Genomic DNA, 27,790 nt, shown 5'->3' with positions numbered 1-27,790 from the left:
TCAAGTCTTTTATAACGTTAAGTTTTTTATTCACCGTGTCATGTACCTGCTTGTATAATGGTATAGCTCTGTATTAGATCTTTATTCAAATAATAATTCTACACATTATGCAACAACGATGCACTCTTGTTATAGATGGCATCATGTTAGGTTGACCTTCATAAATTTCATTTTTTGACTATTGACGTAAATTAATCTTGTTCCGACTTATTAAATGGACTATAGTTTGAACAAAAACAAGTCTTTTATAACGTTAGGTATTTTTATTTATTGTTTCATGCTCCCGCTTATATCAGGGTACATTTCTCGATCGAATCGTTTTTAAAGAATTCTTTAGGTGTGTGTGTGTGTGTGTGTGTGTGTGTGTGTGTGTGTGTGTGTGTGTGTGTGTGTGTGTGTGTGTGTGTGTGTGTGTGTGTGTGTGTGTGTGTGTGTGTGTGTGTGTGATTTTCCATGTCATTTATTTCATTATGAAGAAGAAATCCATCAACGTTGCCCTCAAGGCTTCTAATGCAGCAGTTTCTAAGTATAGCATTATTTAACACTGATAAAGATAAGTATATATCTAACTATCGGAATAATTTTCTTTTCCACCATCATTGAAGGTTTATTTAATGTCGATTAAGGAAGATTCTATTGTAGTTAGAATTTTCATTAATTCATTTTCATTGAAGGGCATATGACCACTATTGTACTCAACAAGAAAAATGTTCCAGTATAGCATCTTCTCTGATTTTAAGAAAGGGGGTAACAACCTGTTTGTGAGAAAACAAATATTCTTGAAAATCCTTGATGAAAGGCATGAAACACTTCTTGGTGACACAACAAAAGCATGCAACCCAATTTACAATATTATAAATTGCATATATTGTATAATAAGATACGAGTATATTGTCGTAAACTGATCGAAATTAATATATTATAGATTATTGTATAGATATATTGACAAATATCTTATATAAATGTATTATAAGTTGAAAGAATTACTAAAAATAGAAACACTATATGTAAATGAATATTTAATTCAATTTGCTTAAGATAAATTATCAGTTAAATTCATTTGTATTAATTATTTTTATTTATATCCACTTTTTGATGAAATCGACTATGGCTTGTATTTTTTTCTCTTGTAGGTTACGATACTATTGGAAACTATTATTATAAGAAAAGAGTATAATATTAATTTACTACTGTTTTGGCAATCTTTAAAAATTGATTAATATTTCTTTCATTCATGAAATAAAATGTAAATTTTATGAATAGTAATTATGTAAATTTATGTAAATTATGTAAATTTAAAATTAAAGATGCCTTAAATTTGTAAGAAGTGTACATTAAAGCAAAAGGATGATTCAAACAGATATAATATATTTACAGTTCTCACTTGAATTCTGAATTCTTAATTGAACAAAGAAAATACAACAGATACATAAATGTTTGTACATTATGTAAATTTAAAATTAAAGATGCCTTAAAATTTTATGCAAATTATGTAAATTTTATGAATAGTAATAAAATGTAAACGAATATTAAAATCAATTTGCTTAAGATAAATTATCAATTAAATGCAATTGTATTAATTATTTTCAATTATATCCACTTTTTTAATCAAATCGACTATGGCTTGTATTCTTTTCTCTAATAGATTACGATACCCTCCGAAACTATTGTTATAAGAAAAAAGTATAATATTTATTTACTACTGTCTCGGCAATCTTTAAAAATGGATCAATATTTCGGTCATTCATGAAATAAAATGTAAATTCAGTCATACACATTTATTTTACCTAAAGTAGGAAACACCTTACAGACCATTGTCAAGAATTCTCACATAGGATAAAACAAGTAATCAGAGAAATTCTACAATCTGATCCCTCCTGATCGCCTTTTAAGTACTTGCTACTTGACTACTGCCGATAAAGATTAGATAGATGAATGAACTCCTGGGACCAGTTAACCGCTGTTTGGAGTATCTCTGAATTTCAGCGACTAATCCGGGACATAAATCTTCATGCTTTGTCCATTATCGGATTTTCAGCCATCTGTCTAGGCGAAGGTATAGCTTAATCAGGTAGATTAACTACAATTCTATTCAATTACAGTCTAGATGAAGTAAGCAAACTGCTTCGTTTTCGGTTAGAATTTTTAATGTTAAAAAATAAATTGATAATAGAAATATAAATAAATATTTAAAAAAATAAATTGGGTATAGAATTCTGTAGCTTTTCTCTGGCATTGTTTCTCTGATTTTTTTTCCATCTAGTATAGAGTACACTAATAGGTGGGGGATCTGACTCCTCCCATCGATGACGGGACGTACTTCCTTCGGGGAGGGTTGTACCGTGGCCGGTGACGGCTCTTAGGACTCAAACACAGTTCCCGCCAATGTTGCTGTTGCGGCGATCAGGTCATTCAGTTTTTATGGTTTAAATCCGTGTGCCTTCGTGGCGAGTTGGAGAGTTAGATGGCTGATTTTCCATCTAATATAAGATAAGAATAGTATTTGCATGCTTAATAATTGTAACATATGTGAGTGGAATTTCCTTTTAATTTTGAAGTGTTGCTACTCTTATTTGCTATCTTTTATGCATGATAAATATACATCTTTATAAACAGTTTAATATTTATAAAAAGACAATCTATAAATTATGTGATACAAAAATGATTCAAAACATTGAAGGCAGACCCCATTCACAGATAATTGAAGGCAGGAATTGAAGCTAGGAATGGATATTTTGGGAATATAAATCAAATTTTTAATGAAATAAAATTAATAAAATTTTTTTAATTTTACTTAATAATATTATTATTTCACAAAACTATTCTATATCACTTTAAAATTCAAATAATATTATAAAACCCCATAAATTTGTTAATATCATGACATGGTTTATCAAGTAATATGCCAAAAGTTCCAAAATTTACAAGTAAATTTTGTGTTTTTTTAGTGATAAAACTGCCTACCAAATTTCATACATTTAGCTCTTCTCTTTTTGTTTGTAGTTATAATGAGAGACAGAAATAATTTCGAAAGTGATTTTTATTTATTTATTTATTTATTCGGGAGGAGGATGAAGAGATTCCTTAAGCTTTTTAAAAGTTTTTAAAAAGTTCAATTGTCAAAAAAATTTGTTAAATTGTTTGGCAAATGTTTTTTATCAAAATTTAGTATGCGAGAAAATAAAAACTATATCATTTCCTTCTTTCTTTTTCATGTTTCTTTCGAAAATAAAAAGGAACTTGAAAAAATAAACTCTTTGGGCTTCTTTTTCTCTGTACTTCTCAGCGTATTTAACATTAATTAAATATAGTCGTTTCCCTACAGAAATTATCTACAAACAAATTAAGAACATATATGATAACCGCTAATATATACATAGTCAGATATTAGAACGTAATATGTTATCTCTAATAATGATATTAAATCAACATTTGATATTCTGCGTTTTCCCATGTTAATTAAATAAAAAATTGGGCATCTGCTTCTAATTTGATATATATTTGCATACAAAAAATAGATATCGCATCAAAAAGATAATTACTCGAAAAAAATTCTGATTTATTTCATTATATTTGTTCAATTAAATAAATAGATGAAAATGTAAATGATTCTTTATGAAATTATAGATCACAAGAAAGTAGAAAACAATTTCTTACTAAATAAAACTTGCATGCATGTTTAAATGAGTATACTTTTCTAATCATTTTTTCCCCAAGAATAGTATACTGTAAAAATAATTGATTGTAAGAGAAATATATATATTTTTTAAAATTCTTCTAATATAATATTTACATTGCATTTAAAAATAAACTCCAACATCTTTTTAATTAGTAGCAAATGTTAAAATAAATTTTTCAAATTGCATAGAAAACACATTCTAAATCTTTTCATTCTGAAGCTGCTTTATTGAAATAAAAAAATTAGGAAAAATATATATGTTACTCATTTGAGAGTAATAGGGTAATGCATGAATATTATTATTTCGTTGTAAAGTAAGCTTCCAGATATTTTATTAAAGTGATCTAATCAATCAATTTCCCTCTCTGTTGCAAAAAAAGTGATAAAACTTATTTTTACTTAAACTTATTTTACTTAAAACTTATTTTTATTTAAACATAAATCACTAGAAAATCCTTCCTACGATGTCATTTTATCTATCAAGGTCAACTGTCCATCATTAGCCGAGCGACATTGCGACCTTCCTTCTTTCTCATCCTTAGTACTGCAATTACTGCAATCATTAGTACTCCAGCTATTCCCCTCCTGCATACAAACTGCGATTTAATCGTAGAAAGGTTCACATAGCTCGAGAATGGGAAGTGTAGGATCCACACAGTCGTTCGCGAACGAGAATAGCTGGGTCCGCACAGTAGTTCGTGATCGGGAATAGCTGGATCCACACAGTAGCTCGAGAATGGGAATAGTAGGGTCCACACAGTCGTTCGGGAACGATATATAGCTGGGTCCGCACAGTAGTTTGTGAACGGGAATAGCTGGATCTGCACAGTAGCTCGAGAATGGGAATAGTAGGGTCCACACAGTCGTTCAGGAACGAGAATAGTTGGGTCCGCACAGTAGTTCGTGAACGGGAATAGCTGGATCCACACAGTAGCTCGAGAATGGGAATAGTAAGGTCCACACAGTCGTTCGGGAACGATATATAGCTGGGTCCGCACAGTAGTTCGTGAACGGGAATAGCTGGATCTACACAGTAGCTCGAGAATGGGAATTGTGAGATCTACACAGTCGTTCGGGAACGAGAATAGCTGGGTCCGCACAGTAGTTCGTGAACGGGAATAGCTGGATCCACACAGTAGCTCGAGAATGGGAATAGTAGGGTCCACACAGTCGTTCGGGAACGATATATAGCTGGGTCTGCACAGTAGTTCGTTAACGGGAATAGCCGGATCCACACAGTAGCTCGAGAATGGGAATTGTGAGATCTACACAGTCGTTCGGGAACGAAAATAGCTGGGTCCGCACAGTAGTTCGTGAACGGGAATAGCCGGATCCACACAGTAGCTCGAGAATGGGAATAGTAGGGTCCACACAGTCGGTCGCGAACGACGGCATTTATAGAAAATGGCGATCTGAATAAATTCGTTCGCTTAGATAACCCGTTCGTTTCGATCCGTTCATTCGCGAACGACCCACCTCTAATATTGAATAAATTCCTAATAGTCGAATTTTTTACTGTCAAGTTTCCATTAAATGCACTTCTACAAGCCTTAAAAATCGCTTTTTAATATCTCTTTCATAAAGCAGCAATATTTTCATAATAGCATATATCCCTTCTTCATATTGTACTACCATGCATGTAATTGTATGACTTCCGCGCATCATCTTTTAGGTAAATGATGACAATATTTTTTCCTCAACTTTCATTTTAAGTATTTTGATCAGTAATTTGTTTCAGATTAGCTATCATTCCTTTTTTACTTTCTTATATGCGATATAATATAAAAAGGAAGTATTTTAATTGCCGAAAAATGAACTTGCCATTTTAAGGAATCTTCACATTTTATACCGCCCTAAATCCACAAAATTCGGGGCCCCGGTTGACTGGTGGTAAGGTTTCGGATTTGGAAGTTCGAGACCCGATTCCACTGGAGGAACGTCGTTTAAATGTGTCAAGATCACGTTAAATCTGTCGGGGCCAAACGCTCTCTTGCTGGTGTAGTGCGGAATCTTGGAAGGGTGTGTGTTCCAGCCCCAGTGTCGTCTTCGCATCTGTCCCTGGTTCCAAAATTACTAGGTCCATCCCAAATAAGCCCTAGTGTCGCTTTAAAATGGGACGTCAATATAAATGAACTAATCCGTAAAACAAATTTTGGAATGCATCTGTTTGTCTGTGAAAACGATGAATAAAAATGCTCTAAGATCGATGGATAAAATTCTGTATGTAATCTTTACATACTGAACTGTTTATATACAAACAGATTTCTGTATATCTGTTTGTGAAAATGGTACATAAAAATGCTCTAAGATAGATGGATAAAATTCAGTATGTAATCTTTACATACTGAACTGTTTATATACAAACAGATGTCTGTACATCTTTTTGTCTGTGAAAACGGTACATAAAAATGCTCTAAGATAGATGGACAAAATTCAGTATGTAATCTTTCCATACTGAACTGTTTATATACAAACAGATGTCTGAACATCTTTTTGTCTGTGAAAACGGTACATAAAAATGCTCTAAGATAGATGGACAAAATTCAGTATGTAATCTTTATATACTGAACTGTTTATATACAAACAGATGTCTTTACATCTTTTTGTCTGTGAAAACGGTACATAAAAATGCTCTAATATAGATGGACAAAATTCAGTATGTAATCTTTACATACTGAACTGTTTATATACAAACAGGTGTCTGTACATCTTTTTGTCTGTGAAAACGGTACATAAAAATGCTCTAAGATAGATGGACAAAATTCAGTATGTAATCTTTACATACTGAACTGTTTATATACAAACAGATGTCTGTACATCTTTTTGTCTGTGAAAACGGTACATAAAAATGCTCTAATATAGATGGACAAAATTCAGTATGTAATCTTTACATACTGAACTGTTTATATACAAACAGATGTCTGTACATCTTTTTGCCTGTGAAAATGGTACATAAAAATGCTCTAAGATAGATGGACAAAATTCAGTATGTGATCTTTACATACTGAACTGTTTATTCCTGGTACTACTTTTTTTCTGGTACTACTTATACATACATGCAAGTAAGCAATCATAAAAAATAAAATCATCCAATATATGCTCTGTAAGAGATTATGTAAAAAAAAAAATTAAAAAAAAGGAAGATTCATAAAAAAATTGTATATACGTAATAATATTCGTAGGATATTCGTAAATGGATATTTCATAATTTATATTGGCTAGTGCTAAATAATCAATACATAAATATGCATTTTCTTTACTATGCTACAAAGCACATAACTCTCATATGTGGATTTCAGCATTTATGGTGTTTATGGCTTTGCTCAAGGTACTGCTCCTTTAAATATTTAATTTTTGACGATTGTACCTTGATAAGGAGTGAGACGCGTAAAGATGAGTGCATTTACGGAATTCTTCCTCATGCTATAGTCTTCATTTCCACCTCATTAGATACTTTACCGTCCAGTTCTTTTCCTCTCCTGCATGTGAGTATTGCATGTGAGTATTGTGTCGTGTCTGATCGTACCATTTTATTTTTACTCAAAATTGCGTATTGATTGCTTATATGGCAAGTTCAAGCAAGGCCATTGGGTGATATTTCCAGACGAACATGGTTCAAGCGGCAAAAAAGCTTTCTGGAGCGGCACAAAGAATATTTTATATAATATCATTAAATGTGATCGATATTATTTACCATTGTTAATTTCAAAATGTTATCAAAAATATAATAACAAATAAAAAAAAAGAAGTGTTTGAACATATAAAATTATTATTATTTTGCAAAGAAAAAAAATTATCAATTTTTAGAACATAAGTCTTCCATTCATTTATCAGAATTTAATGTTAAGGCCTCTTACAGTAAATAAAAATTGTTCTGAAATATTTTATTGTGAATTAGAATCTTTTTCCCTCTGTATTGCAAGCTACTCACAATTTTTTCGCTTTTATAAGTTCAAAAATAATCCGAGTTCACATTATTAGTAAATATAAACATCCCTTATTTTCATTTTTCCTCCCACCTTTATATTGACTAGATAAACGCATCTTAACGCATGCGCAAAAAAGTGGAAATGTTTTGGAATTCGTGAATGGACAATACACAACTTTATTGCGAAAGAAAAGGAGAATATCATTTTTATTGGAATATTTACGAATAAATTTTGGTGAGTCCTTACAGTAAACTAATCAATTATTGAAATTTAGCAAATTACTCACCGTTCCTATTTGTCTTTTTCAGAATCCCATGCGTCAACCCTTCCCAGAATCACCTTCCACCAGGCCCAGGTACGATATGAAGAAGGGTTTCCCGCTCAATTACCGTGTGTGGCTCAAGGAAATCCACCCCCGACTTACAGGTATGTGATACGGAATAGAAAATGTTTCCCTAATATTACATATTCAATTTCACCAATTGTGAATTCATTTCAGATTGAAGAAATGATAAACAATACATTAAAAATTGTTATAAAGTTTTATAGTTTTCCTGTTCGTTTATATACGGGTACAAAGTACAATAGTTACAAGTGTACAAAGTTTTCAGTCGGTTAACAAGCCAATCAGAATGCTTTATGCTTATTGTGCATGTGTAATTTAAAATATTACTATATTTTGTTTTATTAATACGAAGTCTATCAAATTTGGTTCATATATATATATATATATAGATATATATATATATATATATATATATATATATATATATATATATATATATATATATATATATATATATATATATATATATATATATATATATATATATATATATATATATATATATATATATATATATATATATATATATATATATATATATATATATATATATATATATATATATATATATATATATATGAACCAAACTAGCAACACTAGCGGGAACTGTGGTTGAGTTCTAAGGGCCATCACCGGCCACGGTACAACCCTTCTCTGATGAAGTACGTCTCGTCATCAATGGAAGAGCCAGATCCCATCCTTTCGTATAGTGACAGGGGTGGCGAGAACCAACCACCATGGTGGAACCTTTCATCTTTAATTACGAGGTGCCCCCCCGGGGAAAAATATATTGGCAGAAATGAACTATTATTTTTATTGCAGAACAGTTATAAGCTGATTTGTGTCATTGTGATATTTTATAATTCATAATGTAGGCATTTCGCACAGTTTAATAAGAAAAAGTTCACAAAAAATTATTTTTTTAAATTAATTTTCCTAAATAATTTGCATGTATTCAAAACACATATATTTCTTTTATAAAAGAAAAATAAAAACTCATGCATTCTAGGGTAAAATTTCTTGCGTTTTCACGAGCAAATATGCATAATGCTTGTTTTGAAAACTTTGAAGGAACGATTAAATTATGGCTCAGATAACAGAAAACTCCAGCTTCATTATAAATTTATGAAAATAAAAGAAAATCACCCACAACTTCTCACTAATCTCTTACAAAGATTGAAATCTAGTGTTTTGCAGAAACTGAAGGGGAAAAAAATGCACAATAAATCTCTTTGGGAACTTCGAGGGTTTAAAGAGAAGTTTATTAAACACTTTATCTCATCTTCTGTGTTTCCTAATTAGTCGCCTAAAGGCACGAAGCTCTTTACCACAAGTTTATCACTTCCGTAAAAGAGAATCCCCCACAATGCTTATAGACTTTCCCTTAATTTCAACCGATGAGCGAAATTTAATGCACTCTGCAAATTGATTTTGTATTAACATGATTTGTTTTCCCATTTTCCTGCCATAAACAGGTCTCAAATTAATGTGTTTATAAAGCAGAAAAATCAAAACATTGAGTTAATTTTCGCTCAATAACTTTGCTTGTGGGGTTTTTGCGTCAATGTGGAAATTTCTGACATATATGGAGTAATGGTGGAATTATTTTCTAAGAGACAACAATGAAAGAGCTAAAATTTCATTTACAATTTTATTTAAAAAAACCAATAATGGGTTTCAGTTTTAATTTAATAATGTGGTATAACTTACATACAATGGTTGCATATAGAAGAGCTAATTCCATTTTTGTCATTGCAGTCTTAATAACAAGCCCCATGATCTCTTTAATCGATTAGACAGTGGGATTAGTTTGAGAGACAGAATTGTCTGCTGTGGAGTTTTGAGAGTCCTAGACAAGATTTTGCATATAACTATTGTGGTGAAAGCTTATAAGCCAGTTAACAGCTACGCTACATGGGCAATTGCTTTTGTATTATGGTCATGTTACTCTGATACGATCCACAAGGCCTCAAGTTCTATCCTCGCTCCTAACAAACCGCTACATTGGTGACCTTGGACAATGAACCTCCAACTTTCGTACAGCTGTTGTGGCGCCATCTACCCGCAACCAAAGTCGTTAGACTCACTTGACGCAACAGCAAAGACTCAACCACACACTCTCGCCATAACGCTTGGCGCTACTCAAATGGGTACAGGTGCATTAGACTCAACAGCTAATAAATACATCACCACTCAACAGCCATATCGTTCGTCTCACTTCTGACTCACTGGAGGGAGAGTCTGTGGTGAAAGCTTATAAGCCAGTTAATACTTATGCTGCACGAGCAATTGCTTTCGTATTTACTGGGCTGTGAGCCACCAGGTTCTATCCTCGCTCATCCCAAACCGCTACACCATTAATCCGGGTTTTTAGCTTGTTACTTGTTATTTTCTCGTGCAAGGAATATACAAAGAAAACAAAGGATTATAAACGTCAAACAATAAGACCTCGAAATTTCGATGATTTTTTACGTTTCAGACATCTTTGATCTCGAAAAACACAATTTTGAAATTATGCAAGTTCATAAATGAACAAGATGATTTAAAAACGAGCTGAGCTAGATGAATGTAGATATTCATAATACCAAATTTATGGATTGAATAATCGAAGCAGTCAAAGTTTAAGAGATTTTTTTATTGCGAAGAAATTTTTCATTTGTCTGTCGGAGTACAGTGAACATGTCAGCTACTGTACTTAAATAGCTAGATAGATAAAATTTAATTCACAGATTTAGCATATAAACATTGAACAACGGCTTATTTCACAGTAAAATGTTATAGTTTTACTGCAGAAATTTAAGCTAATAAAAAGCCAAATGTTACTGTTGTCAAATGTTCGTAGCATTTAAGAAATTTGAAAGACAAAAATATTTTTTTTTCAACTCATTTTTGAAAAACCCCGATGTTACGAAAATTTGTAGTTTGAAATGTGGGAAGAAAAGTGTCTTTAATATTGAAAATTTTTGAATTTTTTTTCTGCATTTCAACAATAACGATTATTTTCGAGATCTGGAAATTTGATTGGTTGGCATTTCAGTTTTAGTTGATATTCTCGGATTCCCTTTCTCATGCGGTTGAACTTTAAAAAGAAGGGAGAAGATTATATATATTTAAATATCGATCTGAAACATTGCATGAAATCTCAGGCTTCTTAAATTTAATGAATTTTTGACCTGTGTGTTGATGAAATGAATTACGATATTAAAATATCCAGCGATCAGAAAGATAATCACAATATAGGCTTTCATTCTATTGTTCAGATTTTAAAATTAATAAGTAAATTCTATTCAAGATCATGAAATTTCTTTCGGGTTATTGGTTAAACGCCACACTCAGTGCAAACAAAATTCAAAGAGAATAGCTAAAGTGAGCGAAAAAGCGAAATGCTTCATATCTTTTATCTTCCAAAATGTGATTACAATATTTAATATATTTTTTAAAAAGTTATTATGTTCAAATGACTGTTACAATAATTTAATTATAGTACAAATGCTGTTTATTATGCTTTTCAAAATTTTTCAAATTATATATATATATATATATGTGTGTGTGTGTGTGTGTTTCCCCCACAATTTTTAGTTTTAGTTTAGAAAAGTTGTCAATAGATGGCGCTGCTGACAGCATGCATGCAAGTAAAGAAATAACTGAAAATCACATCATAATTTTTTGAAATCTTTTAATAAATGAAAATCGCAATAAAATAGTTTCGGAAGGTCTGCCATAAGTCGCAATCGCATGTCGCAATAGGAGTACGAAATCAGTGTTTATTTTCTGGGAAGTGGACAATGGAACGACTGCACATGTTCACTGATTATTTTTTTCAAGTGTTTGGGATTTGTCTGGCGCACAGTATCTTTTAATTGATCCAAAGGAAGAAGTCGAAACAATAATGAATTCTGAAGTTATGTATCTTGATTATTTGCATGCGTGAAGTACAATGAAATGGGCTTGAAGCTCCATCTATCGAAAAAAATTTGAAATACAACCAAAAACTTTGGAGGAAAAACTTGTGCCCTGTCAAATGAATTTGCTACAATAATAATTATTTTAACCTTTAAAATTTTCCTATTATAAATTCTTGGAAATCCTCAGTCTATATCAAGACATCTTGTGTATGTGTGAAAATTTAATATTTATGAATTATATATGTATTATATAAGTGCATAATTCAATAACAAATTTATGACGAAATCATATATATATATATATAAAGGCTATTTTGGTTCATGCTAATTCATAAATTATAAATTAATTTTAGGAATTCTTTCAAAATAGTTTATTTCATCATTAGTTCGGTAAAGTAAGAGAGTCATTATTATTTAAATGAATGTATATCATATAATCTCCCATAATTATTCCTAATTGGGTGCTTTCTTAATAATAGTTCACTGTTTAAACTAGAGGTAGTTTTAATATTTATAATTCACCATTTCTTGTATAAAGAGAAATTACAGAGTTTTATTAGAATTTTGTATTAATTATTTGAAATTTTTATTACTTCAGAATGTGCGACTCTTTAACAACATTTCAATAGTAAAATCTGGCTTAAAGAAAGGTTTCATGTTGCTAAAATATCTGTCAATAAATAATTTTTTCCTTTACGTAAGATTGGGGCTAAAAAGCGTTTTACCAATTTGACGTCATCTGTACATCCGCTGTCTGTGAATATAATCATACTATTTGCAAGTAACCTTGGCTTCAACCTTCGTTACATTTGCGCTATATTTCTTTTCTTAAATTAGTTTATTGGGTTAACGATAGATGGCGGTAAAATCAAATTGTATAAATGACTGAAACAACATGTTTATTACGTTCATTTCTCATTTTCCCTCAATCTTTAACAACGTTTCAATAGTATAATCTGGCTTAAAGAAAGGTTTCATGTTGCTAAAATATCTCTCAATAAATAATTTTTTTTCCTTTATGTAAGATTGGGGTAAAAAAGCGTTTTACCAATCTGAATTCATCTGTACATCCGCTCGCTGTGAATATAATCATACTATTTGCAAGTAACCTTGACTTCAACCTTTGTTACATTTGTGCTATATTTCTTTTCTTAAATTAGTTTATTACGTTACCGATAGATGGCGGTAAAATCAAATTGTATAAATGACTGAGACAACATGTTTATTACGTTCATTTCTCATTTTTCCTCTCTTTGATAGCAGACCATATGCCAGAATATCTCCTGGTCATGTGGGTGGACTTGTAATGCATTGACTAGTGAACTGATAAAGAATATATAACTCTTCTTAGAACTATCTCTTTTAAATTACTGTACACAGAATATTGATTGCCATTTCAGAAGATTGCAGATACTAAGCGATTAGCTTAGAAGCTACTAAGCTTCTTTGAGAAAAGATAACTCTTTTTTTATGATCACATATCACATTGTTCTATATGTTAAGCGATGCAAACAGATTTAAAATTTAAAACAAATTTTTACCATTCTAAATTTATTTATGTGTCTATAACTATCTTTTATGTGTCAATGTGTGCAATGTCAACTGTCTTTGTGCAACATTTGACTGTGAGGAAAATGTTGGCAGTTGGCAAACATTTGTTTTAAATCTTTTTAGATAATTTTGGAAATCAATATCTTCTTTATAAAATTTAAGTTGTATATATCACCTTTTGGCGCTATAATTTGAAAGTGATGTAAGTTTTATTATTTTTTTTCTTTTAAAATGTCGTTATTGCCGAGAACAGAGGACAGGATTTCAGTTTAACAATAGTAAATTTTCGAAAACAATTAATTACGCTTATAATATGATTGAAGAAAATATTTCTTTATGAATATACTAAATTCTGATTAAAAATACATTTTTATTGAAATCCCTCAAGAAAATTATAAAAATATTTAATGAATTTCCGATAATCAATTGGAGGAAATATGGTCAAAAGTGTTAACTTTTATAATCAAAATAAAGAAAAGCGACTTGTTGCAAAAACTACAAAATTCCAGTTTAATTCAGTCTTCATTTTTATTCGGAAAACGCATTCAACTAAAAGTTTAAATGTCACGCTAAATTTGAATTAAATTCATTGCATGCGTGTTAACCTAAATATTCAACAGTTCCCGAGGTTACTTCATTCAGTTTAATAGTTGTGCAAAAAAAGGGGGGGGGACTTCTATCGTTATCAATTTTAATGGAACGTAGAATTATTAAATTCTTCTTTACTTTTAATTTAGTTATTGTTGTTTCCCTTCGATTAACGAGTTGTGTATTAGTTTAAAAAAAATAGAAACCAACTGATGAATGAGTTATTGTATGTAATTCATAATTAATGTTTGCATATCTTCATATGTAAAAAAAAGTATCGTAACTATCCTGAAGTCTGATTTTGGCATTTTAATCAGTCAAACCATTTTACATCCTTTGGGATCCCACAAATATATTTTCAAAGTTATATATTGTTCTTGGATATTAATTTTAAATTCAGGTCTGAAGCAGAGAAGGTACAATGAATATAGTAAAAGTAACTCAATAGCAAATAACGCTGCTTTATTTTATACAAAAACGTGACTACACAGGCAACAAAGCAAAGGCGAAGTACACACAAAATCAGCATTTGTTGTAAGCAGCAGCAAATCGAAAATAAATAATTGTTACAGCACAAAATGTGGTAAAATAGAACTTAAAGGAAAGAGACTTCGATTAAATACTCTGGTCTCTCGAATCGTCTGTTACTCAAAACTGTCTACTCGCTTGAGAAGAACTCAACTGCCTACTCACTATTGGTCGATTTCCATTTTTTGTTTCTCGACAATTTATAAATTTTGTGACTGGGCAATGAATTTTCTTGATAAATCAACATAAACCACATCATAATGAAGCTAACATCAAAATTCTTGTTGTTTCTGGAATTTTTGTTTTGACACTAAAGTCGCCAGATTCGTTTTCAGTCTCGTTTTCAGTCAAAGCCGGGCGTTATTAAATCAGCACCATTCAATATTCATCAGAATTATCTGTAAAACTATCTTCTTTACGACGAGGCTTACTGCTCTACGAAACAATATTACAAATTCGCAACAATGTGTACCTGCATTAGATTGTATATACTGCTGAGATTTAATATTTTGTATTGATACCAAAATTGTAGATGCATATTGATCTTTGGATGAAATACGTCTATCAGCAGGCTGTTTTGTTATTCTGTCTTTTAGTTATGAGCACCATAATAGTAAAATTATGTAATAATCTAGATAAATGAAATTTGAAATGTAACTTTAACATTAACTTATTAGATTACATTATACCAACATCGGATATAGCACTTTATTTAGAAAAAGTGCTATATCCAATGAGACAATGCTATCCCTTCATTTTTAATGCCTCATGCTTTTCTAAATCTTATAACAAATACAAAGAAAGCTTCAATGTTTATTCTGCTTTATCATATAAAATGTGATTAATAATTTATTTTTAATTTCATGCTTTAAATTTTTAAATAACTTTAAAATTTTTGAAAAATTCTTGGAGTTTCGACATATGTAGGCAAATTTGACTATTAAAAATTTACAAAGAAAACACACTTTCATTCACCATGATAATAGTAAAAAATAATTTAATAATAAGAATTTCCCTGCTCGAATTTCATAAATAGCATACATCAGCTTGCCTTTAAAAACTAATTAAATGACTTAATATAATGAAAGACCTTCTTACACCATTGCCAGATACATATAAAAGCTGTTCATCAGTTTGTGGTAATTAGCTGATGCCAGATTCGAAAATAATTCGTTTTGATTCATGAAGAACTTGAATTCTATTCAACAGAATATCATCCACCTTTAACATAAAAATAATATTAAATCTTTGGAAGCATAAGATATGAATGACGATGTCTTATATCATTGTTGTTTTGAGACAATGCAAAAAATGGTGTATTCTTTATGTAGGATCACATAAGATAAATATGTCCCAGAAAATCCAACACGTAAAGATGGAATGCAGGGATGAAGCCTGTTCGTTTATATGAAATTCAAATGTGGCTAAAATATGTAAATAGAATATTCACTGGATGTATGGTACTGAATAGGTTTTTTTTATCGAAATATTTGTAAGTTATTGAATAAAAACGTATTTTTACTGGAAGAAATATATGTTATGCTTGCTATTTATATGTAGCTCCGAATTTTTCAAATGTGACAGATTTTTTTTCTAGAAATATATTTTCTTTTATCTTTTCGGCGATTTTTCCTCATATTTCAGGAATTTAAATAAATACATGTGCTTGGTAAATATCATAATCTATATCTGTTAATATACATTTAGCAGACGATTCCTTTTCAGACATTTTATAACTGCTATTATTTTTATTTTGTTAAAATATTATTAAAAAGTAAAAGCAAACGATTTTTTCTTTGATAAACATATTTTGTTAATATTATTTCGTTTATTTTTTGTATGATAGCTGATGATTAATTGTAAACCTTCTGGAATCTGGCAATGTTTGTAAAATACGCGGTTATGTTGAAAGAATAAACAAGCCGACGGAATTCTAAATTGCTAGAAGTATTATTTTAGTTGTAAGAATTTAAGATGCTCTGCAAGCTATAGTTTGAAGCTTAAGAAAACGGGTAGTTTTCTAGAAAGCATGCAAAAACATGTGTACAAATAAATGTAATCATTTATAAATGTTTCGAACGAAGAACTATAGAAGCCCAAATTAGAGGAAATATTTTTAATTATTATTTTGAAACATAATGAAGTATTAATCAATGTTTGTGATAATTAATTACTTTCAAAAATTAAAATCTGTGTTTCCACATCTATTTTTGAATCTTAAATTTTATCATTTATATGCAATGAACTATTATAAATAAACTTTGAATTATTTTCTTTATTTGCCTCCTAATAAATTAATAACTAATGCTAAAAAATGAGTTGTAGCATGGAATATTAGATTTCGACATTTTTAAAAATTCATTTGGTGCAATTTATAATTAGCTATCAAAATATTTTATCTTCATTATAAACGAGTGTATCATATATTTTGTAAATAAAAAGTAACAGTTTTCAAGCGATTGAACAAATATGTTATAAATTTTTCTATTACAAATAACTCTGCCTTTCTATAAATGTATTCCCGAGTTGAAGTCATTTTTTTATAATGAAGTTCTATACATTGCAGAGACAATGCTTGTTTGAATCGAAATTTTCGCTGGAAACAACAACATGAAGAATCATAAGATGCATTGTATCTGCTTTTAAATAAAGAGATAGCAACTTTTATTTAAAAGTTATATAGTTTATCTTTAAATTGCAATCTAGGTAAAATTTCAAAAATCTTTTAAAGCTAGAATTATCTGGAGAAGAAATGGAACATTTCACATAATAAGTAAATAACACATGTAGAACCTTTTGATTTTTATATAGATTAAATTTTTTGAAAATTAAACTAAATCAATAAGGATATCCTTTATTGATATTTTTTTCAATATATCTGTAAAATATGTGGTGTCTGAATAGTTTAAAAATAAATAAAGTACTCTGTCTGTTAATTAGAGAAGTGGCAGATGATATTATTATTTCAGATAATATTATGAGGTTGTTTTAGTTCCTAATCAGGTGAAGGTTTAATTATTTAAACAATGTAGAAGCAAAAGGGGCAGAAGTTATCTGATAAAGCTTTTATCCGTCCATGTAAAAAAGGGCATCGAGTTTAGATTAATGCCTCATTTAGAAATTGCTCTAGATTAATTCTGCACATGGTGAGATGACGAAAATGACGCCTGAACTAATTGTCTCCTTTTCAAACTCCATATTATCCTAGCGAAATGGTATTTAATCCCTTCTGCATGCAATTAACTTACACGAGATATAAATTCGATACTCTTTATAGGTCCAGTTTAATTACATTAACATCCCGTTATTTTAAAACGGATATTTTGGGACACACCTCTTAATTTTGAACCGTGGTCAGATGGCGAGGAAGGCACCTGAGCTGGCACCCCCCTCTCTAAAACTTCCACATCACTCAGGCGGGAGGACCCACTATCGACTGAAGACCATTGAGGAAGCATTGCTGAACAGCTGTTGGGTGAAGTGCACCAATGAGAAAATGAGAGGTGGAGATTTGATGGAAATAAAATACGGTATTGTTTGAAGAGAAGGAGTGAACATTGAGAGACGTTAAAAAGTGCAGTCGGAGAGACGTGAGTGTTGGAAGGTGTTCCTGATTTTGTGTGAAACTCCCTGTGATTTGGGCTTTTATGTTAAGAACCACCCAATAAAGATCGGTGGATTTTTGGAGCTACCCCTGGAGTAACCGTTTAAGCTAATAGTCTTAAGTCGTGGTGTTTATTCTCCGAATTGATAGAGGAACAATTTCGTGACTAACCTTCAACTGTTGTGTGAATTTTTTAAATAATAATAACCTAGATGAGAACAAGTTGTTTTTGTGTACATATATAAGGTTGTAAGCAAAGAAATTATCTCTTTGATAGGTTAGGATCAAGACATTACGCCATCCTATCGCCTCCGCAAAAACGCGGAGAGTTTTAGAGTCGGTTGGCAAATAATACAATTGTTTATTTCATAGAGAAAAAGGTTTTAGAGAATGTGTATGAGAGCGTTTGCGGTGACGCTCTAGAGAATAGACCGTTTGAACAATAATTACCGAATACGGCAAAAATAAATTTTGAAGGGTGTGAATATGCAGCTCGGAGTGTGTTTTAAAATATGAAGTAGGATCTTGTTAGTTAAAAATTGGCTGATAATTTGGAATGTCTCCAATTAACAAAAAATTATGCGCAAGACATTTAATTCAAACTGAAACGGCCAATATTCATGGTGAAACATCTGATCTCCAAATGCAGATAGTCTAAAATAACTTTCAATACCGTTTGCAATCGTTGTTTTAAACATCAAGGATCGAGTCAATCTAGTATTGAACATAACTTTATTGTTCTTCTTGGTTCTTTCAGATGGATGAAAGAAGGATCAAATGGTATTTTGAAGCCGGTGAAAGAAGATGCTCGCATCTGGATCAGTCAAGGAACTCTCAACATAAAGAAAGTCTTTCATTCGGATGGTAGCAAATACCAGTGCATTGCTCGTAACAGCATAGGAGAACGACGGATAGAAAGCGCTTTGATTGTTTCAGGTACGTTTTCAAAATTTTACAGTACACTAGATCATGGTTTGAGCACTGTTTGTGACCTTAGGAGTATTACCCAAAATTAAAACGATAAATGTTCTAATAATTAATTTGGACATTTATTCTTTTTCGGGACACTGGTATTGTTTATTGAACTTCAAGTCATAGAAATATTTACAATTAATTGTAAACTGAATATATTTAAAAATGAAACAAATAAATCTAGAAGTTACTGCAAGGGATGCAGTTATAAATTTAAATGTGCAAAATAAGTTTTTTATGATTCTTAGAATTTTTTTTTTTGTCATTTGGCTCCATGGCAAGTTATTAAAGAAGCGAAATACTCTATGTTATCCCTTGTTATCATATATCCACGGCAAAAAAATATCTAGACTCTTTCATGAACGACATTTATGTTAAAGTCAATTATAAAAATATTTCAAAATTGAAATATTTTTAAAAAAATTAAAGTTGAAATATTTTTTAAAAAATTGTTTACACGCTTTAAATTAAGGGAAAAATAGTAAAAACCCTAATCATCAAAAAATTGATAAAGAAATGAAAAGAAAACAATTATGTAAAATGGAATCATTTTAGTTTCTTAAAACTTTTTAGGAAAACTATCTGTTTTAACAGGTTCTCAAAATACACTAAATCGCATTGAACTTTCAAAACAATCTTTATTAGACAGAAAACTGTTCATTCTATCCTTTGTTGCATTTTTATTTTTACTATCACTGTATAGTACTGGCATATCCATTCTAAAAATTACCGAAAATAACGTAATACATTAAATAAGAATGATTCTTGTTCCAATTTTGAGATTTGAAGTAGATATGAGTAGAACAAGACGTACAAAAATTCACTAACGGAGAACGATGTTTTATTCTTCAAGTAAAAACGAAAACACATGCAGTGAAGCATAAACGAAGCGTGTACAAAAACAAATCTTACAGAAATTAACAACGCACAAGCAGGCAATAAATTATTTTTATACAATCGCAACAACAAGATAGAGCTCGGAGTGCTTCTAGAGACTACATGATCAACTTTCTAAGGAGAACTCGATTCTCGACTCGATTTACGCGCTTTAATTTTCTAGCGTTTATATAGATATTCTGGTAGGACATAGATTAGTCTAGAAGAATCTGTGGATCTCGAATCTTTATAGAGATAATTCCAGATTTCCTGTAGTTTTTAGAACCTTTATTTTTATCTGCAAATTTGATGCCAAATTGCGAAATAGGTTCAAAGCTCTCTGCCAAGGTTGATAATCATAGACCCAATATCCTTTCAATATTTATTAAAAGTATTTGTAAAACTCTTTTACTTATTATGAGTTATTGCGTAGCGAATCAGTATTGCACATTCTTAACAATACGATAGATTCGTCTTGTAATCGCAAATACAAGCATAAATGCTTCTTTTTATATAGACTATGTATTATCATATTATAAAATCCCAAATATAATAATATTCATTTAAAGTGATTGGATTTTTATTCATTTCTCTATATTTTAGCTCCTTTTCTGCAAATTTGACACCAAATTGCGCAATAGGCACAAAGTGTATTGCCAAGGTTGAGAATCGTAGATCTAATATCCATGCAACATTTATTAAAAGTATCTGTGACATTCTTTTCCTTAATATGAGTGATTACGCAGGAAAGCAATATTACTCATTCTTAACAATATTATAGATTCGTCTTTGTACTGTGATAACATAAAAATTCAAATATAAATTATATTGACTGAATTTGTTTTTCATTTCTCTATATTCTAACTGCTTTAGTAATACATCTAGATCCTTCACTCTTATCTGGTAGTTTTATTTTCTGGTAGGAATAGAGTATTATAGAAGAATCTGTGGATCTCGAATCTTTATAGAGATACTTCCAGAATTCCTGCAGTTTCTAGAACCTTCATTTTTATCTGTAAATTTGACACCAAATCCCAAAATAGACATAAAGTTTATTGCAAAATTCGGGAATCATAGACCAAATATCCATTAAATATTTATTAAAAGTATTTGTAAAATTATTTTCCTTTCTATGAGACTAACTACGTAGAGAAGCAATATTATATATTCTTAACAATATAATAGACTTGGGCATAATCACCGCTGACACATATATAAATTCTTTCTAGTATGTATAGACTATGTATTATGATAGTACAAAATCCAGATATAGATAATATTCATTTAAAATGACTGATTTTTTTTTTTTTCATTTCTCTATATGCCAGCTCCTTTACTAGTACATCTCCGGCCTCCATATCAAGCACTAAACATAGGACAGGAGGCGACATTCAATTGTAACGTCACTGGTTACCCAGTACATACGGTCACTTGGAAAAAAGATCAACGTCAGATTCCCCCTTCTAGTCGAGTAAGGCTGCTCTCACGTGATGTGCTTCACATATCCTCGGTGCGCAGAGAAGATAGGGGAATGTATCAGTGTTTCGTTTTCAATGATCAAGAAGGAGCTCAAGGAACTGGAGAGCTAAAAATATCAGGTATGGTTTTCAGTTACAAAAGTGGATTATCAGTGATTTCTGATCAGAGAGTTGTGCTGTGACTTATGGTACTTTATAAGCCCGCTGACAATTTTCTGTGAGCGATTTAAGCTGAGTGAGTGCTTCTTGTTTTTCCAGCAACGCGTGCAAAACACCTTTTCATAGGGGGGTGGCATATTCACAAACCTCACAGATAGAACACAGAAGAACAACCATACCCGAACCAGGACTCGAACTCGGAACGTCCAGATCGCGGGAAAGACGTGCTACCCCTAGGGCAGGACTCCGGCTGACTGGAGAGTTATCGTGCATTATTAAGGGCGATATAGCCTTTACTGCAATGTTAAGGAATGTGTTTCACATTAATTTAAATTTTGTTTTTATAATAAATATGTTGTAAATGTTAATTAATAGAAAACAATAATAACATTTGATGCAGATAAGTAATTGCAAAACATTTAATATATTTGTGAATAATTGGACACAATTAAAATATTATTGAGATTCCGAAGTAAAATCTAGGTGAATTGAAAAAAAAATGTATAAAAATTACTGGTCTTTCTTGAAGTCCAGAAGCAAATCCAACAATAATGAATCGAATAACAATTTTATAAAAATGTAAGTAAGCTATATAATTTTATTCAAAATTCGATACCGATTTACCCTGATACCGCATTCTCAAATATTATTTCAGATTTTACAACACAATTTAAATATTGCCATAAAAAGGTTTGAAAGTAGTTGTTTAAATTTTATAATACTTGCTCTTTTTATTATTATTATAATTTCATTTATCTTTTATTATTATTAAAAAGAGAAAGACATTATTAACGATTTTCTTACTATAAATATTCAAAGAATCAATTAATTAGTTCGTTATAATTTCACAACACTAGACTGAATAAGAAAAGATAATTTGAAAACAATTCTGTAAAAGTGATACAAATTTTATAAACGACGAAAAAACTCTATTAAATTTTACATGATTTGAAATTCCCACTAATTTTCAAATTATGAAAAAATTACTAATTTAGAGAAAATTAAACAAAATTATTCAGAAGTTTCGAGTGATTCAAAACCATATTGATATCTATGTTTTAATTTTTTTCAGCAGATCTTCATTTTAGTAATTTCAAACACTGTTGTGAAATATTTGTATGAAAATATTAGAAAAATAAATATAAAAAATAAATAAAACTCTTTTAACACAAAAATAAGGAATTAAAATTATATCATAAAATTCATTAGTTTTAGCTTTGTTTTATTGTGAAAATTAAAACATTAACAATCAATTGAGCACATTTAGAGTTACTTTTAGGAATTTGATTCTCAGACAAAATATAAAGGAAGAAACTTGGCTTGTTATATCTTTTATACAAAATGGCAAATTATTATTTCAATCGAGTAATTCTCAGTTCATTATGCTTTATTTGATGCCTAAAAATTCAACATTATCTTGAAATGAAGGTTTATCAGTCTTCTGTCCTTATTATTTTGATAATTTTAGTTGAAATGGTTTTGTCAATAGGCTTTAATGACTATTTTCTCCAATTTATTGTTACATTTTTATCAGAAGGAATAGGAGATGTCTACACAAGCAAATAAAATCTGGAAGTGCATAAAAGGAATCTTTAAAATGTAATATAAATAAAACATTAACAATCAATACAAAGTTACCCAATGACAGTTTGTAGGGAAGAAAAAAATATAATTCAATTGTTTTGATTCATTTTTAATATAAAAGCAAATATTCAGAAATGTATATTTATTGCAAAATAAGCTTAGTCACATGACATGTTTTATTTGGAATTTATTTCGTCCGAAATTTAAAAATTTCACTACTTCTGAAAGACAACTATATTTAATTATTTATTATTTATTTAAATTTAATATTGATAGCTTTAATTTTAAGCATTCTCAATTTATATACATTTTAATGCAATTTTATTTCTAGATTACCTATATTTTTTTCTGTACTGTATTTTTTAATACCATATTTCTCTATCATTATATGTATTTCTATATCGCATACCAATTTCATTTTTATAACGCTTCAATCGCAGACGATAAATAATATTGTTGCACCTGAAAATAATTCATGGGAGATTTTTTTTAAATGTTGTTTATTTATTTATTACATTACACAAATTAAGAATAAATGACATTGCAAATTATTTTTAAATAAAAATTTCTGATAGTATTTGATGATTTCTGATAGTATCTGAAAGTTGATACTAGAATTTGACAACGAAAAAAAGCTTTCGCGTTTTAGTTAAATAGAAAAACATGTGTTAAATATCTCCTTTATATGGGCTTCTATATTGAGATATCAAACTATAGAAACTCGTATAAAAGAAACTCGTCTAGACAGTCAATTATAATTCTTTTGACACTAATTGATCACATTTAGAGTTACTTTTAGGAATTTGATTCTCAGACAAAATATAAAGGAAGAAAATTGTCTTGTTATATCTTTTATACAAAATGGCAAATTATTATTTCAATCGAGTAATTCTCAGTTCATTATGCTTTATTTGATGCCTAAAAATTCAACATTATCTTGAAATGAAGGTTTATCAGTCTTCTGTCCTTATTATTTTGATAATTTTAGTTGAAATGGTTTTGTCAATAGGCTTTAATGACTATTTTCTCCAATTTAATGTTACATTTTTATCAGAAGGAATAGGAGATGTCTACACAAGCAAATAAAATCTGGAAGTACATGAAAGGAATCTTTAAAATATAATATAAATAGTTAAAATAACATTTCATTTGCAAAACGTAAAAAAAATGCAAAATAAAAAACCCGTGAAACTGAAGTAAAAATATTTTAATGAAAAATACAGAGTTTGAGTTATTTTTGAAAGCGCTGAATCGAAAACTAATACAGTGGTGGGTGGAATACTGAAACTTCTTTTCGGATTATAAATGGGAAAAAAATTTAAATGTTCAACAATAAATAAATAATACAATTTCTTCAGTTCAATCAAATTAGCATTTTAATATCATATTAGTAAAAATATTAAGTTAATATAAGAAAAAAGAATTTTAAAAAAAGGAAAAGAAATGACGAATCTGGCCTGAAGACTTTCTCAAGGGTCACCCTCAGGCAGGGATTCAAACAAGGGATTTTTTCTGTGAGGCGTCTGACTTTCGTCCAAAAGTATTGACCCGAAAATCCCCTGAAATTGAGACCGTAGAGAAAAACTAGTTTCACAGAAATAAAACAATTTATATTTATTATAGTTATAATTTATTGTTTTATTTCTGTGAAACTAGATTTGAATTAAATAAAAAATGCAGTTTCTTTTTCTTTAAATTGTTATATTTTTATTGAATCGTAAAATACATAGGATAGGGTTATATATATAATAACACATAGGGAAAATGGCTTCCACTGCTTTTCTGGGATCTACTCATTCTTTTGTCAAAATTTTCCATGCCCATTTTGCATAAATATGTTTAAATTTCGTTGATACAGCATTGAATTTCTTCTTTTAATTCACGCGTGCTTGTGGGTTGTTAGCGTATACATTTAACTTCAAATAACTCCCTAAAACAAATCTTATGGTGCCAATTATCAAATTTTCATACTGTGGCTGCCAGACTTTCATTCAAAAAAAAATATATTGTTAAACAATGAAAACACATTGTTCTATCGTGTAAACTATATTTTTACTAACCTAAAATTATCATTTGCCAAGTAGTTTCTTTAACAGTTTTGTCCATACTTTACTGCACAAAAAGAGGGAAATTCAAATCTTGTGTTCATTTTGGGACAACCCTTTACAATATAAACTGAAATGAGTAAAAGCGAAATTTAATATTTGTAGTGAGTATAAATTCTGAATGAAATAAAAGACTTCCGATTTGCATGTTATAAACAAAAGCAACTTTCAAAACAATGAAAAATCGATGTCTCATAAAATAACTCTTATAAAGGAAATGAAAACTCGGGTTATTATGATTATTTTGAATTGAGGACACAGTTTGGAAAAAGAAAAAAAAATTCTTTGATAAATGAGAAGATGAATCAAGATTAAAGTACATGAACAAAAGAGAATTGGGAATATAAACAACAGGGATCTTGGGAATTAAGTTAGAACAGAGTTTGAAGGGTATTGCTAATTAAAGTTGAAAAATGGCGGATTTTGTTAATAAATGGGATCTTTACTGCTTTTCTTGCATTTGTGTATCTAAAATTGGCTAAGTATATGTTATTTCCTCGGAGAAGATGAAAATAATTGCTTTGCTCTAAAAATATCATAAATTAAGTTGAAGTGGATTAATAAAATAATACATTTTAAAATTGTTTTCATTGTTATATTTTTAAGTAACGAAGAACTAAAATTATTGTAATTATAAAGAAACTGTTTCCATTGCTAATTCAATGATATTTCATCTAAGTCTATTTAAGGTGTATATACACACTTGAAACTCCGAAAATTGTTCAAAATATCGAATTTTTTTTTTTATTGCTTCATAATGTTCTTTGATAATTTAGCTTTCAAGCGATACCAAGATGTTGTCAGTATTCGAAATATTTCTTGAGTTATAATTATTTTTCTTGAGGTGCTTTCATTAAAATCTCTAGTTACGGTGTTTTTAAAACTTATTTTATGAAGAATAATATTTTTCCACTATGTTGCTTCATTCAAACAATCATAACTCAACAAGAAATGAACCAAATACAGTTATTTATATATCAAAATAATCTGTATGAAATAGCGGATGTTTTGTGCCTCCATCAAAATTATATTTATAGAAATAAAATTTTAATAGCTGTTTAAAAGTTAAAATTACAGAAAAAATCTCGCTTTTTCTATTCATCGTTGATGAAGAAATTGTTAAAAAACAACTATACATTTTTATAACTTGTTTGAGGCAGACAACATGAAGACTAATATTAGGCATCATTTCCAACTAGAATTGTGTATCTGTACAGATTAGAATTTAAGATATCATGTTTCAAAAAATAGGCTAATTAGCTCATTAAATATTATTTAATTAATTAATAATGAGTGTAATATGGTTCTTTCTCACTGAAATGATTTTAAACATATATTAATAACTTACTGTGAAAAAACTGTATTTTTAAAGTTAAAATTTAAAAAAAAAATTCTTCAAGTGTGTACGTACACCTTAATCAATTACTGAATCAAAAATATTAACAAAACTGCTGCATTCCTTTCATTTGTGTATCTTAAATTGGCTAAGTTATTTCCTAGGAGAAGGAGAAAATAATTGCTTTGTTCTAAAAATATCATAAATTAATTTGAAGTGGATTAATAAAATAATACATTTTAAAATTACTTTCATTATTATATTTTTAAGTAATGATGAACTAAAAATATTATAATTATACTCTTTCTAAAAACTCTTTCGATTGCTAATTCAATGATATTTCATCTAAGTCTATTTAATTAATTACTAAATCATAAATACTAATAAAAAAATTAAAAATAACTTACAAGAAAATTCAATACCTTTTTTCTCAATAATGTGTATCTCATTTGATTTTAATTGTTTGAAAAGTAATAAAATTTATAAAATCTTGAATGAAAAACGAATATTATGCATGAAATAACCAACTAACTAATTAAAATTGAATGCTCAAATGTCATCGATTGAATCCTGTATGTTCCTAGTTGAAAAAATGATTCAGGTGATATATCACATCATAAAGCATTGGTACAGACTAAAAATATTATTAATAATTTATGATTTTTAAAAAAAATTGAATCATTAAATTTAAAATCATGAACATTATTTATAAAATAAGATTTAAAATAATATTAATGTAATAAATATGTTTATCAATTTTAAATATATGTTAAATTATAGATATTAATAACAAAATATAAAAGTTAACAGTATAATAACTAATAAAATAAATATTTTCAAATGCTTCAAATAACAAAATTAAAATGAATTAATTTTTATAAAAAACAATTCTAAATATAAAAATGAAAAATATAATGAATCAAGTTTTTAAGTTTCATTCAACGTTAAGTTTTTAATCAACCATTTCAAATCAATAAGTAATTCTTTTCAATATAATATTATAAATAAATATGTAAGGAGCATTTTCATCTATCTTCAATAAAATCCGAAATTGTTTTGAATCATTACAATTTTAATTTCTTCATCATGTAGCTGAATTCTTACTAAGCGTGCATCATAAACCTGTTTAAAATTAATCTGGGAGCACAAA

General features: G+C 29.4%; 1 protein-coding gene across 3 annotated transcripts in view; it reads left to right on the top strand.

Annotated features, from left to right (window-relative positions):
- Positions 1–27,790, top strand: part of LOC129957034 (cell adhesion molecule Dscam2-like) — a 329,511-nt gene that overhangs the window by 214,610 nt on the left and 87,111 nt on the right. For all 3 annotated transcript variants that reach the window (XM_056069149.1, XM_056069150.1, XM_056069148.1), the window contains exons 5-7: positions 7,917–8,034; positions 18,888–19,066; positions 21,307–21,576. In XM_056069149.1, coding sequence (XP_055925124.1) covers positions 7,917–8,034; positions 18,888–19,066; positions 21,307–21,576 — 567 coding nt within the window. The remainder of the gene's footprint in view (positions 1–7,916; positions 8,035–18,887; positions 19,067–21,306; positions 21,577–27,790) is intronic.

This window comes from Argiope bruennichi, chromosome 11 (assembly GCF_947563725.1).
Source record: "Argiope bruennichi chromosome 11, qqArgBrue1.1, whole genome shotgun sequence".
In the NCBI taxonomy this organism is placed as follows: domain Eukaryota; kingdom Metazoa; phylum Arthropoda; class Arachnida; order Araneae; family Araneidae; genus Argiope; species Argiope bruennichi.
Note: the sequence above shows the minus strand (reverse complement) of the source record. Positions and strands in the feature narration are given on the sequence as shown.